Source organism: Orycteropus afer, unplaced genomic scaffold (assembly GCF_000298275.1).
Source record: "Orycteropus afer afer isolate SDZICR_OR568_19922 unplaced genomic scaffold, OryAfe1.0 scaffold00028, whole genome shotgun sequence".
In the NCBI taxonomy this organism is placed as follows: domain Eukaryota; kingdom Metazoa; phylum Chordata; class Mammalia; order Tubulidentata; family Orycteropodidae; genus Orycteropus; species Orycteropus afer.
The window spans coordinates 6142388-6158873 of NW_006921615.1; the positions used below are offsets into that span (position 1 = coordinate 6142388).

Here is a 16486-nt window from a genome sequence, read left to right on the forward strand (position 1 = left end):
GAGAGGGAGAACAATGTGGAACAAAACTCAAAATCATTTGGAGAAAAAAAAGGGGGGAACCAGGTTTGCTGGTCCGATAGAGCCTGGTGGAACCACTAAGCTATGGCTCCTAGCTACCCTTCAGGTCTGGAATTGAACCCACACCTGTGGCTTCTAGCAAGCAAAAGGCAGGCATAGGAGTTGAACATTTACCTGAGGTAGATATACTCCTAGGAGAGAACAATCATGGGAGAAAGAATAGCTCCTTATGTACAGGGAGACAGCTCAGGGGGCAGGAGTGCATGGAGGGTAGGACACAGGGAAGAGGTAACTATCGGCAGGAAGTGGGATGGGAGCTATTGCATTGTGGTAAATTGTGGTCAATGTCATGAGACAACGTGTATGTGAACCGCTGTATGGAAAGTGAATTTGCTCTGTAAATTTTCACCCAAATCACAATTAAAATAAATAAATAAATAAAGACAAACTTTTAATATCAACACCATTTTGGCTTAGTACAGGTTGTATCTACCTTGAAAGGAACAACAGGATTTATTGCGAAATACTCTAAATATGTTGCTCTTCACTAAACTTCCAAATCTCTCTGAGCTCAAGTTTTGCTTGCTAATATATGTCTTCAAAAGAAGAAAAGCAAGCTGCAATCGTTTTATATTTTTATTATGTTGTCAGAAGGGACAACTCCTTGGAGAAGAATACCATGCTCGGTAAAGTAGGAGAAGGTCAGTAAAAAAAGGAATGACCCTCAGTAAGATAGGTTGACCAAGTGGCTGCAACGATGGGCTCAAGCATAACAGCTACTGTGAGGGATGGCACAGGACTAGGCAGTGTGCTTCGTTCTGTCATACACCAGGTCTCTATGCGTCAGAGCCAACTCAGTGGCACATAAAAACAACAAGGTAATTAAAGTATAATGCTACACACTGTCTTACAGCATATACCAAACTTAAAAGATTTTTATTTTGTTCAGTCAAAGCATCTTACATATAAGTGCACCTACTCCTCACTTATCAACTATCTCGTTATCTGACATTTCCCATTTACAATGATAGTAAAAAAAAATCTACTATCCAATTAGTTTGCTCATTAACAACATATAACTGGCAGTAACAGACACGAAAGTGTGGGGCAAGAGTAATGCTTGGTTGTGATGCTTAAGGGTATGTGTCACATTGGCTGGGCCATGATTCTCAGTGGGTTGGCAGTTATGTAAGATATAATGCAGTCATCCCCTATTTTGTAATCTGATGTGGTCATCCTCCACTTTGGCATAATGCAGATTTTCGTATAACAACCTGGTGTTTGGACCCTAATTCTGTCAATAAATGAAAAGTGGTTGTATTTGTAAATAGTGGACTTTTATGCTATCATGCTATGACTGACCCATCTGCTGTAATTCTTTTTCCACTCCCAAAAGTTACAGTTTTGGGGAATTTCACAGAATGTTAACCAGAGGAATTTCTTTCCCTCAAAATTACTTACCTGAATATATTTCCGCTGTGTTTCATCATTTAAAACATGTGCAACATGCTTAGAAAAAATCTTTTCCCTGCCTGTTCTGGCATGGATACCAACCATAGTGACACCAATGGGCCAAGGGGCATTTCCAATGGCCATTTGCAGATAAGCATCATTAGCCTAAAAAGAAAAGATCAGAAGAGATCAGAAAAACAAAGTATTGTATTGGTGCAAACCTTTACTTCAAGTGCATTATACCCCTTTATAACTTAATTTTCAGCCATCTCTTAGGCATACTAAAAATATTACCATCCCTATTATTCAAACAAAAGAAATTAAAAAGTATGAGGTGACTGACTGTCCTGCTCAGGACCACAAATATTCATGGAAAAACAGAAACCAAAGTTAAGTTTGTGAGTGAAAATACAAACATTTCTTTGTGGCTTTTGTGCACTGGAAATTATTATGTTTCAGATACGGAATTACCAGGTAGGTAATTTGATGCTCTGTTAGGAACTCTAATTTGGCTCTCCTTTAGACATAGTCTTCTCCATAGGTGGTCATACACAAGACAGAGGCTAACTAGTTTTTCATAATCCAACCTGAAACTGTATCCACTCCCTGCACAACAGTGCAGACCTCTCAAAGCAGATGGGAGCTCTGTGTGCTGGGAATATCACCTAGGGTCCATAACAGATGTGTAAACAGAGATTAAATACTGACCCTCGAGTCAAATACCTAAAGAATGAGATCGGTTCACTTTGGCACCCCGAACCCTCCCACCTGCCAAGAACCTTAAAATAAAAGATACAAGAAGCAAAGACAGAGACCAATGAAGACAAATGGCTCTTTTTTAAAGCAAGCCTGGCTAACTATAAGGAATAAGAAGCAGAGAAAAAAAAAGGAAGTAATTAAATTTTTAAAAGACCCTGAGGGTTTCAGAGCAGCTTAAATAGCCAGGCCTCAAAGAATATTTAAGTGTAAAAATTAAACAACGATGTGACATGTAGAGTTGGTTAAAAAAAATTCATATACTACACATAGGTTAACTAGAAGATCATTTCCTCTCTTAAAGATAATTTTGAACTTCCTATGCTTTACAGATGTTATAAAACTAAAAGTATATACAAATTTTTATCACTGATTCTCATGTGTAAATTTCAACATTGGGCACTGACAAAAATTCCAATATTAAGTTTTTCCAAATTTCCATAAAATAAGTTATGAAAGTTTCTTGGTCTTTTCTGTAGTTTATAACAAAAAAAAAAAAAAAAAATTCACCTGATTCTCACATATGATAACAAGAAAAAGTAATAAAAGGAAAGGCATCTACTTTAGTGGGCAAGTGATTTAACTTCTTTTTATAGTGATAGTAACCTCACCCATCTATTCCAATCTTAATCAATCATAATCTTCCTTAGTTAAGATTATGCAACTAATAATAAAAAAAAATCTAAAATTGAAATTTATGACCACAAAGCAAAAATATTTTCTCTGAAAAAAAAATACACTGGCTCTTACAGGGACTACTTTAGCCTCATCAGCATGAGGCTATAAGCAAAGTAAATCATTTAGTCACCCAAGAATGCAGGCAGTCCCTCCATTCTTAGGAGTACAAATACTCAGAGCATAGCAGTAACCAACGTCACCTCACTTTTCTGTCAGAATCATGAGTACTGCTCTAGAACTGTCACTGCACCTGTTTCACAGAAATTCTCAACTCCTACTCTCTTGGGTAACTACTTGTCTGTCATTCTACCATATTATGGTAGCTCACATGCTACTGTGAATCAAAGACCTGGGGTAGAAAACCAAAAGGGAAGAATACACCTGGCATTTCTCAAGCTGAAAGAACTGAAGGAAAAATTCAAGCCTCAATTTGCAATACCAAAGGATTGTATGGACAAAATATTGAACAACACAGGAAGAATCAAAAGAAGATAGAAGCAATAAAGTTAGGCACTGTAACAAAAAGAACTGGCTGACATTCAATCATTTCAGGAGGTAGCATCTAATCAAGAACTGATGGTACTGAAGGAAGTAGTCCAAGCTGCACTGAAGGCACTGGTGAAAAACAAGTCTCCAGGAATTCACAGAGTACCAATTGAGATGTTTCAAAAAATGCATCCAACACTGGAAGTGTTCACTCATTTATGCCAAGAAATGTGGAAGTCTGCTACTGGCTACTTGACTGAAAGAGATCCATATCTGCACCCATTCCAAAAAAAATGTGATTCAATGGAATACAGAAATTATTTGGACAGTATAATTAATATCACATGCAAGTAAAATCTTGCTGAAGATAATTCAAAAATGGTTGTAGCAGTACAATGACAGGGAATTTCTAGACATTCAAGCTGAATTCACAAGAGGATGTGGAACAAGAAATATCATTGCTGATGTCAGCTGGATCCTGGCTAAAAGCAGAGAATATCAGAAAGATGTTTACCTGACTATGCAAAGGCAATGGACTGTGTGGATCATAATTAATTATGGTGCAAAGAATAGGAATTTTAGAACACTTAATTGTGCTTATGTGGAACCTGTGCATAGACCAAGAGGCAGTTATTCAAACAGAACAAGGGGATACTGCATGGTTTAACATCAGGAAACGTGTACAGCAGGGTTGTATCCTTTCACCATGCTTATTCAATCTATATGCTGAGAAAATAATATGAGAAGCTAGACTGTATGAAGAAGAACACAACGTCAGGATTAGAGAAAGACTCATTAACAACCTGTAAGATAACCTTGATTGCTGAAAATGAAGAGGACTTGAAGCACTTATTGATGAAAATCAAAGACTACAGCTTTCAGGATGGATTACACTTCAACATAAAGAAAACAAAATCCTCACAACGGGACCAGTTAGCAAAATCATGACAAATACAGAAAAGACTGAAGTTGTGAAGGATTTCATTTTACTTGGCTCCACAATCAATGCCCATGGAAGCAGCAGTCAGGAAATCAAATGACGTACTGCACTGGGCAAATCTGCTGCAAAGGACATCTTTAAAGTGTTAAAAAGCAAAGATGTCGTTCTTGAGGACTAAGGTGCACCTGATCCAAATTATGGTCTTTTCAATCACCTTACATGCACTCAAAAGCTGGAATAAGGAAGACTAAAGAAGAATTGGTGCATTTGAATTATGGTATTAGCAAAGAACACTGAATGTACTGTAGAATGCCAGAAGAACAAACAAATCTGTCTTAGAAGTATAGTCAGGATGCTCCTTACTTGGTCTCATGTACTTTGAATATGTCATCAGGAGTCAGTTCCTGGAGAAAGATACCATGCTTGGTAAAGCAGAGGGAGGATCAGCAAAAAAGAGGAAGATACCTGAATAAGATGGACTGACACAGTGGCTGTAACAATGGGCTGCCAAACATGGCAACAAATGTGACAATGGCATAGGACTGGGCAGTGTCTCATTCTCTTACACACAAGGTTCCTGAGCCAGAGCCAACTTGGATGGCACCTAACAACAACTCCCTTGGGAGGTACAGCTGTGAGGAGCCTCCTCCCTCAAAGTCTGCTTATCACCTAGTAGTGTAACATTTCCAGACTCCACTTTTAGGCCCTTCTCTTTGTGTTTCCTCTACCAACTCTGTAGCATGAATTTAATAAGAAAGCCTTCTGCTTTCCCCTTTCTATACTCTGTGCCAGGAGCCTTCAAAACCAGAGTTCTTTCCCTCTGTCACCTCTTCACAGATCCCATTCAAGAGTAAAGACATTGAAGCAAGGAGGAAATCTTCCTTTCAAGGAGTGTACTATTGTTGCTGTACTGAAGTGGGAAAGATGAATTCTGGCAGCCTTACTTGGAACATTTTCCCATAGATATAATTACAAAGGGTAGTTAAATTCCATTTTATCATCAGTACAACAGTTCAGCTATATTGTGGACCAAATGAACTTTATAACTGGCCTGGGAAACTAGTAATCTAACACTGCTTCTATGGGAAAACTATTCCAAGTCATAATGAACCATTTACTTTTGAAATTCAATCCCATTCACAAAATGAACCCTGCCTATATACTGTTCATGCTCTGAAGAACCTTTGGCCTTTACCTTTAAAATGACAAAAACATATAGTTGCAATCTGAGAGTCTGTTATTCATTACTAAGAAAGCTGACAATACAACAGAAAATAAACTACCAGTTCAAGTCACATTTATTTTCAAATTTTCTATGTAAAGTCCTCCCATCCCAAACGAACATTTACATTATGCATGTAACCTAGATATGCTCATAATCATAATTTCAATGCACAGCACGGTAATGTACCTTCACATATTCTCTCTGTAGCATGAATTTAATAATATCTGTTATGGATTCCTTAATATCAGCAGGCAGATTCTGGAAAAGAACAATAAAAGCATAACTAATTTTGGAAGCTACTGGGTACAGAGAAAGGCTTGCATTTAAACCTATATATTCTATCAACAGGAGCTCTGGTGGCATAGTGGCTAAGGCACTTGACTGCTAACCAGAAGGCTGATGGTTCAAACCCACCAGCCACTCCTTGGAAGGAAGGTTGGCAATCTAATTCTGTAGTGATACTGGCTTGGAAACCCAAGGAGGAGTCACTATGAGTCGGGTCCAACTCGACGGCACATAACAACAACAACATTCTATCAAAAAAAACAAAAGGCCAGTTAAAAGCTTTTTTAGAGAAACCTTACCCTTTTCCGTAACTTTCTGAAAAGTGGTCTGAGATAAGACTCTGTCTGTTTTTGAGTAGCACTGTTCAGTTTACCCTGCACACTGCGTTTCACATAATCTTCTCTGGCATTCAATTCTTTAGCCCAAACTCCAAGAAGAAACTGTTGAAAGAATGGGTAAATTTAGACTACAATGCCACCCAGTGGTTCCACACGTTTAAAAGTTCACTGACACAAAAAGCAGTATACTATCACCCTTAAAGTTGATTTCCTGAGTAATATACACCTTAAAAAAAAAACCAAACTCACTGCCATCGAGTTGATTCCAACTCATAGTGACCTCCGTTGAGTTTCTGAGGCCTTCCATGGAGCAGCTGGTTGCTTTGGACCACCAACCTTCTGGTTAGCAGGCAAATAAATGCCTTATTCACTACACCACCAACCAAACCAAATCACACTCACTGCCACTGAATAGATTATAACTCATAACAACCTCTTTTGGGTTTCCAAGGTCATAAATCTTTACAGAAGTAGATTGCCTAGTCTTCTTTCCACAAAGTGGCTGGTGGGTTTGAACCGCCAACCTTCTGGTTAGCAGTCACATGCCTTAGGCACTATGCCACCAGACCTCCTTAATATACACCTACACCTCACTTTAGGAGCTCTGGTAGCATAGTGCCTAAGGCACTTGATTGCTAACCAGAAGGCTGGCAATTCAAACCCACAAGCCACTCCTCAGAAGGTTGGGCAATCTACTTTCGTAGTGATACCGTCTCAGAAACCCAAGGAGGAGTCACTATGAGTCGGGGCCGACTCAATGGCACATAACAACAATAACAACACACCTCACTGCTATTTCACATTTACTTTAATAGTAAAAAACCTACAATTCGACTATTTCGCAAATTAACCTGGGTTTCCTCCCCACGTTCAGCTCCCAGCCTGCAGAGCCACCCATGTCTGTCAGGTTCACAGCTGAAGCAGCCAGCTCTCCAGAAGGCCTCTTGCCAGTCACATCCCCACCGCAGGAGCCATGATTCATGCAAGAGAGGTGACAGGTGGATTTTGAGGTAGGTCTTTCAAGGGCCCATAAGTGACTAGAAAGCCCTAGGAGGTGGGGGAGGTTGCTGCTGCTGCTCCCCTCAAGAGCCCCGGAGGGACCAAGTCCTTCAGTGGGAAGGCTACTAGGGGTAGTTGGGGCCTGTGGGCTGCAGTAGAAGCTGACCACCCTCTCCTCCTCCACAGCCCAGGCTGCTGAGCTCCTCTCCCAAACCGATGTTAGTCTCTAGGCTCTCAGACTAGGATTCCAAGCCCTGCAAGATCAGCAGCACTTTGTTTCTGTGGAATCCTCCCAGCTTACAAGGTGGCAGTAAGTGGCTGAGGCTGCAGAGGGGATAGCCTTGGGGGACCAGGGCACAGGCAGCAACCTCCATCAACTGTCTGACCCTGGCCCCACAAGTTGTCTGAGCCCCAGAGGTATCAACTGTGCCTTTAGTCCAGCCAGCGGGCCCCAGGTTCATTCAAGAGCCAGCCCCAATGGCAGGGCCTTGGGGTCCAGAGCACAGCAGTGCCACGGGCACAGCAGTTCTGAAGGTCTAGGCCCAGAGGCCACCTCTGCATCTTCCTCTTCCTTGCATAATGCCGATTTTGCATAATGACATGGTTTTTGAAACCTAACCATGTTGATAAGTGAGGAGTGGATGTTTCATCAAATGATACTTAATTAAGAAACTATTTCTGCTTATTTTCTCATGCATATTTGGAAGCTGTTCCTTTAACAAGTCACCAACTTTATCAGAATCCTCCCTATTCCATATATATTCCTAGCTCAAGATAATCCACTTCCCCTCAATGAGAACTGTCAAATTTCATAGTCATTTGAGAGAAATAAACTTTTGCTTGTATTTCTATTATCCAAAATTCAAACAACCTAGATTTACCATCTGTAAGACCATACGTACTATGATACTTAATAACACTCTCCTAAGAATGTTGCAGTATTTGGACTTCCTACTTATGTAATAAAGACCACAATTTAATTAAAAATTCTCATAAAGTGCCAGAATAAAGAGACTAGAGATAAAAGAAACTATAGTCCATCCCTTCCACTCCCCAGAAAACTACCCCAGAGCCCCTGAGTTTAGTTGCATAAAGTATACCTTCTAGAGATATGTAAACAGACAGCTATGGAGGATATACCCTCTAGTGGATATGAATATCCTATACAAGGAGAGGCCTTCACTCAAACAGGAAATTCTAGTTCCTCAAAGAGGCAACTCATACTAGTTCCCATGCCCTATCTGTTGTTGTTGTTGTTATGTGCCGTTGAGTCGGACCCAACTCAGAGCGACCCCTCCTTGGGTTTCCGAGGCAGTATCACTACGGAAGTAGATTGCTCCATCTTCCTTCCGAGAAGTGGCTGGTTGGTTTGAACCACCAGCCTTCTGGTTAGCAGTCAAGTGCCTTAGGCACTATGCTACCAGAGCTCCATGCCCTATCTAGTTCCATGCAAATCCTCAATATATTCAGAATCTTGATGACTAATATCTAGTATTTAAGTTGTAAAAATTAGCATCAAATTAAGTAATTATTGTTTGATGGTATTTTAATCAGTCGAGAAATTTCTTGTATTTCTAGCATATAAATCTCTTGGCCAGAACATGATAAAAGTTTGTGACTCAATGCTGAATGAATCTGGGATTTGCCCACACTCTGCCTAGACTACTACAGAGGGAAATGCTGACAAGAAAGATGGAGAGAGCTCATCACAGCAAGAACAGGCAGCTATCTACAGACCTAAGAAAATGAACACAGGCTCTGCAGGGTTCCTGATATGTTTCTGTTTTTCACTGCCAATGTCTTCCTACCTCCTTCCTTTCTTTACTGCCACATCCTCTCATAAAAGCTCTCAAATCTTTCTATCACTACACTCCTTCCTAGAGTGTTTTTTAAAAAATAAGGAACTCTGCAAACTTCTTGTTCATTCTGCTGTCCTAATTCTTTTCTGTATATTTACATTAAGAAGAACAAGAGGAAAGAAAATATACATTTTCTTTGATTAATTCTATATCATAAAGTACGTAATAATATAATAAACATAGTATAGAGTCAAAAAAAAAGTTTATTAAAAGTTTCTCTTTCCCATCTTTAACCCCTGATCATTGAAAAGTTCAAGAACAGCTCTTAACTAATCAAAATGTCCTCCTTTCCTAGCCTAAGAGTACATACCTTCAGGAATTTGGTAATGATATCCATGTCTTTATGATCATCACCTTTTCCTAAAGACTCTCCCAATGCCTTAAGAGAAAAGAAATAATACTTTTGTTTATTAGTAACAAGCAACAACTGAATACATATGTTATCAAGACCAGTCTAAATATGACTCTTTGATACATATACAGTTCAATTTTTATTTAAAAATTTAATAGAATTTCTAAATAAGTAGAAAAAAATATATATAGCCGATTTGCCTTTAAACTTAGAAAGCATGTTGTCTTTGCTGAATCAAAAGACAAAAGAGGAAAGATGAGGGGCTATTGCTACTGATATGGGAGTTCGTTGGGGAATAAAAATGCTCTAAAATTAGATTGTGACGATGATTGCACCACTCTATGAATGCACTGAAAACCACAAAATTATATGCTTTAAATGAGTGAATTATATAGTACGTGAATATTTCAATGAAGCTATCTAAAAGTTTAAAAAAAAAAAAAAAAAAGCCTGCAGCACCACTTATTTAAGTCAAATTTAGAATCCAAAGATGGGGGAAGGGTAATTAAAATGACTTCTTCTTCAACTATAGTTGCACTCATAGAGAATGCAACATGTGTGTGAACCAGGAATTAAAGAAAACAGAAAAGTAAGAGCTTATGATTTATTAAGAACTTTAAACTAAGCCCTATATTTTTTCTTATGTTATATATTTGCATGATACAACACTGTATTTTAAATTTTAAGATTACCTACAACACTCCACATTCATCACACTAATGAAAATTAGAAAGCAAGATAATGCCAGTGCTGACAGGAATGCAGAAATACAAGACCTTCGCACCGTGATGGGGAGGGTGTAGACTGGGACAGCCATTCTGGAGTGCAACATGGCAGTACTTAGACAAGTTAAACATATAAATCCAGCAATCCCAGTTTTTATGTCTATTAGGAATTATGTACAAGATAGTTTATTACTAAGTTACCTGTGGTGGCAGGGAACTGGGAGCATCAACATTATCAGGGAATAAAAAGTAAAATGCAACGAAATCCATAGTATTCAGAATACAACACAGAAACAGTTAGAAGGAAAGGATTAGACATACATAGGTATCCATGGATCTTGAAAACATAGTGCTAAGTGAAAAAAAGAAAAGTAAAAAAATACCACTTATGTAAGTCAAAAACACATACACATGAAACACTACAGGTTTTATAAGAACACTAACAAATGAAAAGATGCATAGTAAGCATATCAGAACGATTGCTTGTAAAGGTAAGAAGGGAACAGAGAGAGTATGAGAAAAAAGTGAAGCAAGTAAATAACAATATGAAACAAAAGAAGGGTCTTTCCATTGGCCAAAGGTGATGGTGTGCTCTGAACTCCTAAGGATCTGATTAAATAAATCACCAGCTCCAGAGAACAAAAGGGATGGATGGGATCAAATGGGTGTAGAAATTACCTCTAACTCTTCAATAGTGGTGTTTTCTTCATGAACTTTCAAATCATTCTGTGTGTCTTCCTCTCCAGGTTCTTGACCACCCACAATTTCATTGAGGTACTGCTGATCAATCTTATCCAAAGCTGCTTTTAGATCATTCCTCAATCCCTAAGAAAGGTGAAAAAGTTTCACTAATGTCTTGACTTTGATTTTTCATTAACAATAAGTACAATTCTTTTTTTTTTCTCTCTGCGAGAAGTCAAGAGCTTAACAAAACCAGTGACTCAAATAAGATTTCAACTAATTATACAGCTATCGTTATCATCCACTCAAAGTTAATTGTTACGAATATATTTAAACTTAAAAGGATGTACGTGCAATGAGTAGTCTGATGGTCAGAAAAACAGTCATGAGTGACAAACCAAATAAAAATCTTCAAATATGCTGCAACTTTCTGATGAAGACCAGTCAAAATGACCAACACTCCTTAAGAGTCCCGAATCCATTTTCCCACTTCACTTAAAATGTCTGATCTCACTTCAGCTACTCCACGGTTCCCAAACATTCAGAAATGTCAATGAAATAAAAGTGGTATCTCATCTATATCCCAGGCTCTCAACTATGTTTCTGACAAACTGACAAATTCCATATTCCATGCAGGTCTAGTTCATAATCGTTTGATGAAAAATGGAAGCCTCCGTGTCCTAAGCATGAATGAGAACTGTGAGAACCATGGAACTATGGCCATGAGATAGCTGTAGTGCAGTGGTTGAGACTATTTGAGTTCAAATTCTTGCTACCACTAGCTCTTGCAAAGCTATGTGCCTCGTTGCCCAATCCATAAAGCAAGACTATCTAATATGTAGGCTTTTCATGAGGATTATATATTTTATTTCATCTAACGCTTAGTATGTGTGCTGGGACTATACAAATATTAACTCATTTAAATGTTAATATATGAATACTACATTTTGAACAGTCACTGACACATAGTAAGCATTCAACAAATGTTAAGTCTTGTTACTATATTAGAAATATCAGATGCTAGTTTATTGTCCTTTCATAAACACAGAAGAAAAACATTCAACTCAAAAGACTTATAATTTCCTAAACATTTACTGAATACATGCTATGTATAAAGTATGATGTTAGGTGTTCCCAAAGGTGTTCTCATTTAATTCTCACAACAACCCAGCAAGGCAGGTATCACCATCTCTATTTTACAAGCAAAGATTTTAAGGCTCAGAAGACTAAAGAATATGTCAAATTTCACTAATTAATAGTTCACTAATCCAGGAATGGAATCTAGACCTTGATTCCAAGTCCTATGCTCTTTCCTCAAAATGTAGTACCTCATTATTCAAGGCACTGCACTCAGCATACAAAAATAAAACAGTCCTTGCCCACAAGGAAGAGATAAATATATACATAATTCTAATGCTAGTGAAATATATTAAGTTAACAGAAGTTTATTATGGGAACATGGAGAAGGAAACAATTAATTCTGAGTAGAACCAAAGAAATGTTCATAGAGGAGATGTAATCCTTGATTTGTGTCTGAAAGTATAAGTACCAGATTTTAGCCTAGGCACACCAAAGAAAAATCAAAGCAGGTCAAAGAAAAATTATCACTACACAGAGGACTGAAAGTGTTCAGGCAACTGTTGGTGTTGTGTGGCTAGAATGAAGCCAGAAAGGTGGTTTAGTGACAAATAATGAACAGTGGTAAAAGCCATGTGAAGAAACAGGAAGTTGCTGAAAGTTCTGAATAGAAAAGTGACACAATCATAGTCTGCTTTAGAAAATTAAACTGGCAGTGTATAAGGCTTGAATAAGAAAGAGATATGATGATAATAAGTATATAAGAAAGAAGGCTTGATGGCCCATGGTCAAGTGTTTGGCTGCTAACTTAAAGGTCAGTGGTTTGAACCCACCAGCCTTGCTCTGCAGAAGAAAGAAAGTCTGCTTCCGTAAAGATTACAGCCTAGGAAACTTTATGGGGCAGTTCAATTCTGTCTTATAGATTCACTATGAGTCAGAATCGACTTGACAGCAACAGGATTTATTTTAAGTATATAAGAAGACCAACCTAAGAGCCTATGAAGCTGTGGTGGCAGAGATGTTAGTGAGAAGAAGGGTATGAGAGGAATTATAGAAACAGAATCAATAAAACTTAATAACAGACTAGGGGAAGAGAAAAAGATAAAAAAAGAAACAGAAACCGCTTCCCATCTTTCTTGATTCAATGCATAATGATTATAAACAAAAAGGTTCACAGAAGAAAGACTAGAGTCAGAGGAACTTTAAAAAGACACTCAAGTCTTAATAAAGTTAAGAGATGTATGTTGAACAGATTACATGGAGAACATGAGCAAATAGTTGAAAATGCAGGTCTCCCACATTGGATTTGGGCTGGTGCTGTGTAACTCACAGAATAAGGCAAAAGTGACAATGCACAGCTTCTGAGGACAGATTATAAAAAGTCTCGTGGCTTCTGTTTTTGTTTCAGGGAATACTCCCATAGGGGAAGCTAAGAACCATGTAAGAAGTCTGTCCTGGGTTAAATTGTGCTCCCCCAGAAATTTGTGTCAACTAGTTAGGCCATGATTCTCAGTGGTATGTAAGTTATGTAATGATATAATGCAGGAGATATGTAATAATACCCCATGATGTGATCTGATGTGCTAAACTGATCAGGTGTAAAAGGATTAAAATTAAGAATGGGCTGTAACAACCTTAGTCCCATCACAGCCCTCATAAAAGGGGAGCTTCTCTGGGGTATACCTTGTAACACCTTTCATCTTACAAGAGATAAAAGGAGAGAGAAGGGAACAGAGAAGTGGGACCTACTATCACCAAGAAAGAGAAGCCAGGAGCAGAAAGTGTCCTTTCAATCCAGAATCCCTGTGCTAGGATCTTCCTAGGAACAAAAGACACAGAGACAGAAAGCCTTGCCCTAGACCTAGCACTCTAAACTTGGACTTTTCACCTCCTAAACAGTAAGAGAATACATTTCTGTTTGTTAAAAGCCATCCACCTGTGGTATTTCTGTTATAGTACCACTAGAGAACTAAGACAAAGTCCAACTACTTGGAGACTTTCTGTTCTGTAAGGAAGCCCAAGCTAACCAATGGAAAGGGCACACAGAAAGATGACTGGCCATCCCCTAACTATTCTGGCCACTCCAACTGAGGTCCCAGACGTATGAGCAAAGATACCATCTTAGAAGACCAGACCAAGGGAGCCTGCAGCTTCAATTGCAGCAATTTACCCAGATGCAGTCACAAGAAACACCACAAGCAAAAACTGCCCAGCTTAACAGTGAGAGATAAAATAAATTATCTGAAGTTTCAGGATGATTTATTACACAGTCATAGAAAAGTGAAATTGATTTTATAATAAGAAATTGCTTTAAGCTACTAAGTTTTGGGGTGGTTTGTTACACAGACGAAGATAAACCACACTCATCTCTCAGTAACTGATAGAACAAGTAGATAAAAAATTGGAAAAGATGCAGAAAAGCTGAATACTATTACAATGAACATTTATAGAACTGTAGACCCAAATCATAAAGAATATTCTTTTCAAATGGCTATGTAGTATTCACCAAGAAAGACCAAAAAGCAGAGGCAAAAAACAAGCTTTTATAAAGTTAGAAAGACTGAAAATCATAGATTATGTTCTCTGACCAAAATGGAATTAGATTAAAAATCAGTAACAAATACGTGTATGAAAATTAAGCAATATCATTCTAATAACTTATGAATCAAAAAGAAATCATAATTAATTTTTTTTTTAGTATTTCAAACAGAAAGAATGCAACCACCAAATTTGTGGGATGCAGGTAAAACAGAGGGAAGTGTAAATAGCTCTAAATGCTGATAGTAGAAAAGAAGAGTTTAAAAACAATGACCCAGCTTCTACTTTAAAAAGCTGGGGGGAAAAAAGATAAAACTGATCACAAAGTGACATGGAAAGAAATGATGAAAGGCAGAAATCAATGGTACAGAAAACTCACTCAATAGAGAAAGTCAACGATACCAAAACTGCTTCTTTGAAAAGAAAACATACATTTAGCAGCGGTAACCTGACAAATTTTCTTCCCCATTTTTGCCTATAATAATACAATTAGTCCAACTCCATACTCCTATAGTTTATATGGTACAGTGGATATTTTTTTTCTAGCGATGACCTGACTTCTTACCTTGTTAACTTCTGGTGTGAGGATCTCTATCTTTCTTAAACGCTGAAAAGCATCATAATCAGTTTCTCCAAATAATCTGATTGGTTCTCCTCTTTCTCTCAATCTTCTGATAACCTATTAAAAAAAACAAATCCTCAGTAAATTATTTAACTTCTGAGAGAGGAAAAAAACTAAATATCTCAAAACAATTTGTATATAATCTTAAAATTGAAATCTGGGTTAAACAAAGCTAATTTAATTATCCAAACACAGATGTTTCTGAATGAAACAAAAAATTCTTTAAATATTTTGCTCATTTCAATTATGCTAAATAAAAATGTTTGTGAATCAAAGAGAAAATCAAGTATTTAAAAATCTATTTTGATTCAAGTATCGTTAGGAATTTTATTACTGAATAACTCCTAGAAAATTGTCTGTCTATGAATCTACAATTCAAATCTAAAGAAAGCCCCTAATTTAAACCATAGCTCTTTTCTAAGACAAGCCAAAATATATAATATCACAAAAATATGAGAAACAGGTTCCTATTTTTGCCCTCCTTTTAACATAAATAAATGTTACTGCTATCTGTCCTCTTTTAAAGGACATCAAAAGACAATATAATAATCCCTTATGTTAACATATTGTAGGTTAAGAAAAAAAGCACCTCTTTATTTCATTGTTACTTATTTTGAAATGTAAATAAAAAATTAAGTTGTATTTGTTCTTTCTTTCATTTTCTATGAACAGCTATATCACACACAGAAACGACAGGACTCCCACTGGATTAACAGAAGTTTGATGCAAAACAGAAACTTAGAGATCATCTGGTGCTATCTCCAATCAATACAAAAATGACCTCAAAAGCCACCTTGTCAAGTCCCCATCTGACAAACAACAGGAATCACATGTCTTCATGAAACAGTCCAGTACATTTTTGGACAGTTGTTTTGTTTCTCAGACTAAAACAAAATCTATTTCCCTCAAACATCTACCCATTTTTATCCTATTTCTACTTTATGAAACCATACCTACTTCTTTTTCAAAAATAAAATTTCTCAAATAATGGGTTTTTAAAAATGCTTCTAATAATTCTTCTCTTTTGGCTACACATTCCAAATTCCTTCACCTAATTTTTCCATGATGAATGGGGAAACCTTTCTAAGCAAGATACCCAAGGCAAAAGTCATAAGGATAAAGATTGCAAGCTTGATGTGATCATGGAAAATCTAAACCCGTGTGTCAAAAATCAAATGATAAACTGAAAAAAATATACATTATATATACATCTGACATATATACACTCATAAAAATAGGTTAGTACCTTTAATACATAAGTATGTTGATTCACAAATCAATAGAAAGATCAATTTCACAACAGAAAAAACTGCAATTCACAAGAGACATTAATAACCACTGAACATAGGTAAATATGTTCAACCTCTCTAAAAATCAGAAAATTACAAGTTAAAATAAGGTATATTTTCACTTACCAGCTTGGCAAGAATTTAAAAGAATGATATTGTTTTCAAA

General features: G+C 37.2%; 1 protein-coding gene across 1 annotated transcript in view; it reads right to left on the reverse strand.

The window, feature by feature from the left end:
- The window catches only part of PRPF18 (pre-mRNA processing factor 18), a 69849-nt gene that overhangs the window by 26947 nt on the left and 26416 nt on the right, over positions 1-16486 (reverse strand). The window contains exons 4-9 of the mRNA XM_007935417.1: positions 14975-15088; positions 10792-10938; positions 9347-9415; positions 6140-6280; positions 5742-5813; positions 1480-1635 (exon numbers count right to left, since the gene is read on the reverse strand). Of these exons, the coding sequence (XP_007933608.1) occupies positions 1480-1635; positions 5742-5813; positions 6140-6280; positions 9347-9415; positions 10792-10938; positions 14975-15088 (699 nt within the window). The remainder of the gene's footprint in view (positions 1-1479; positions 1636-5741; positions 5814-6139; positions 6281-9346; positions 9416-10791; positions 10939-14974; positions 15089-16486) is intronic.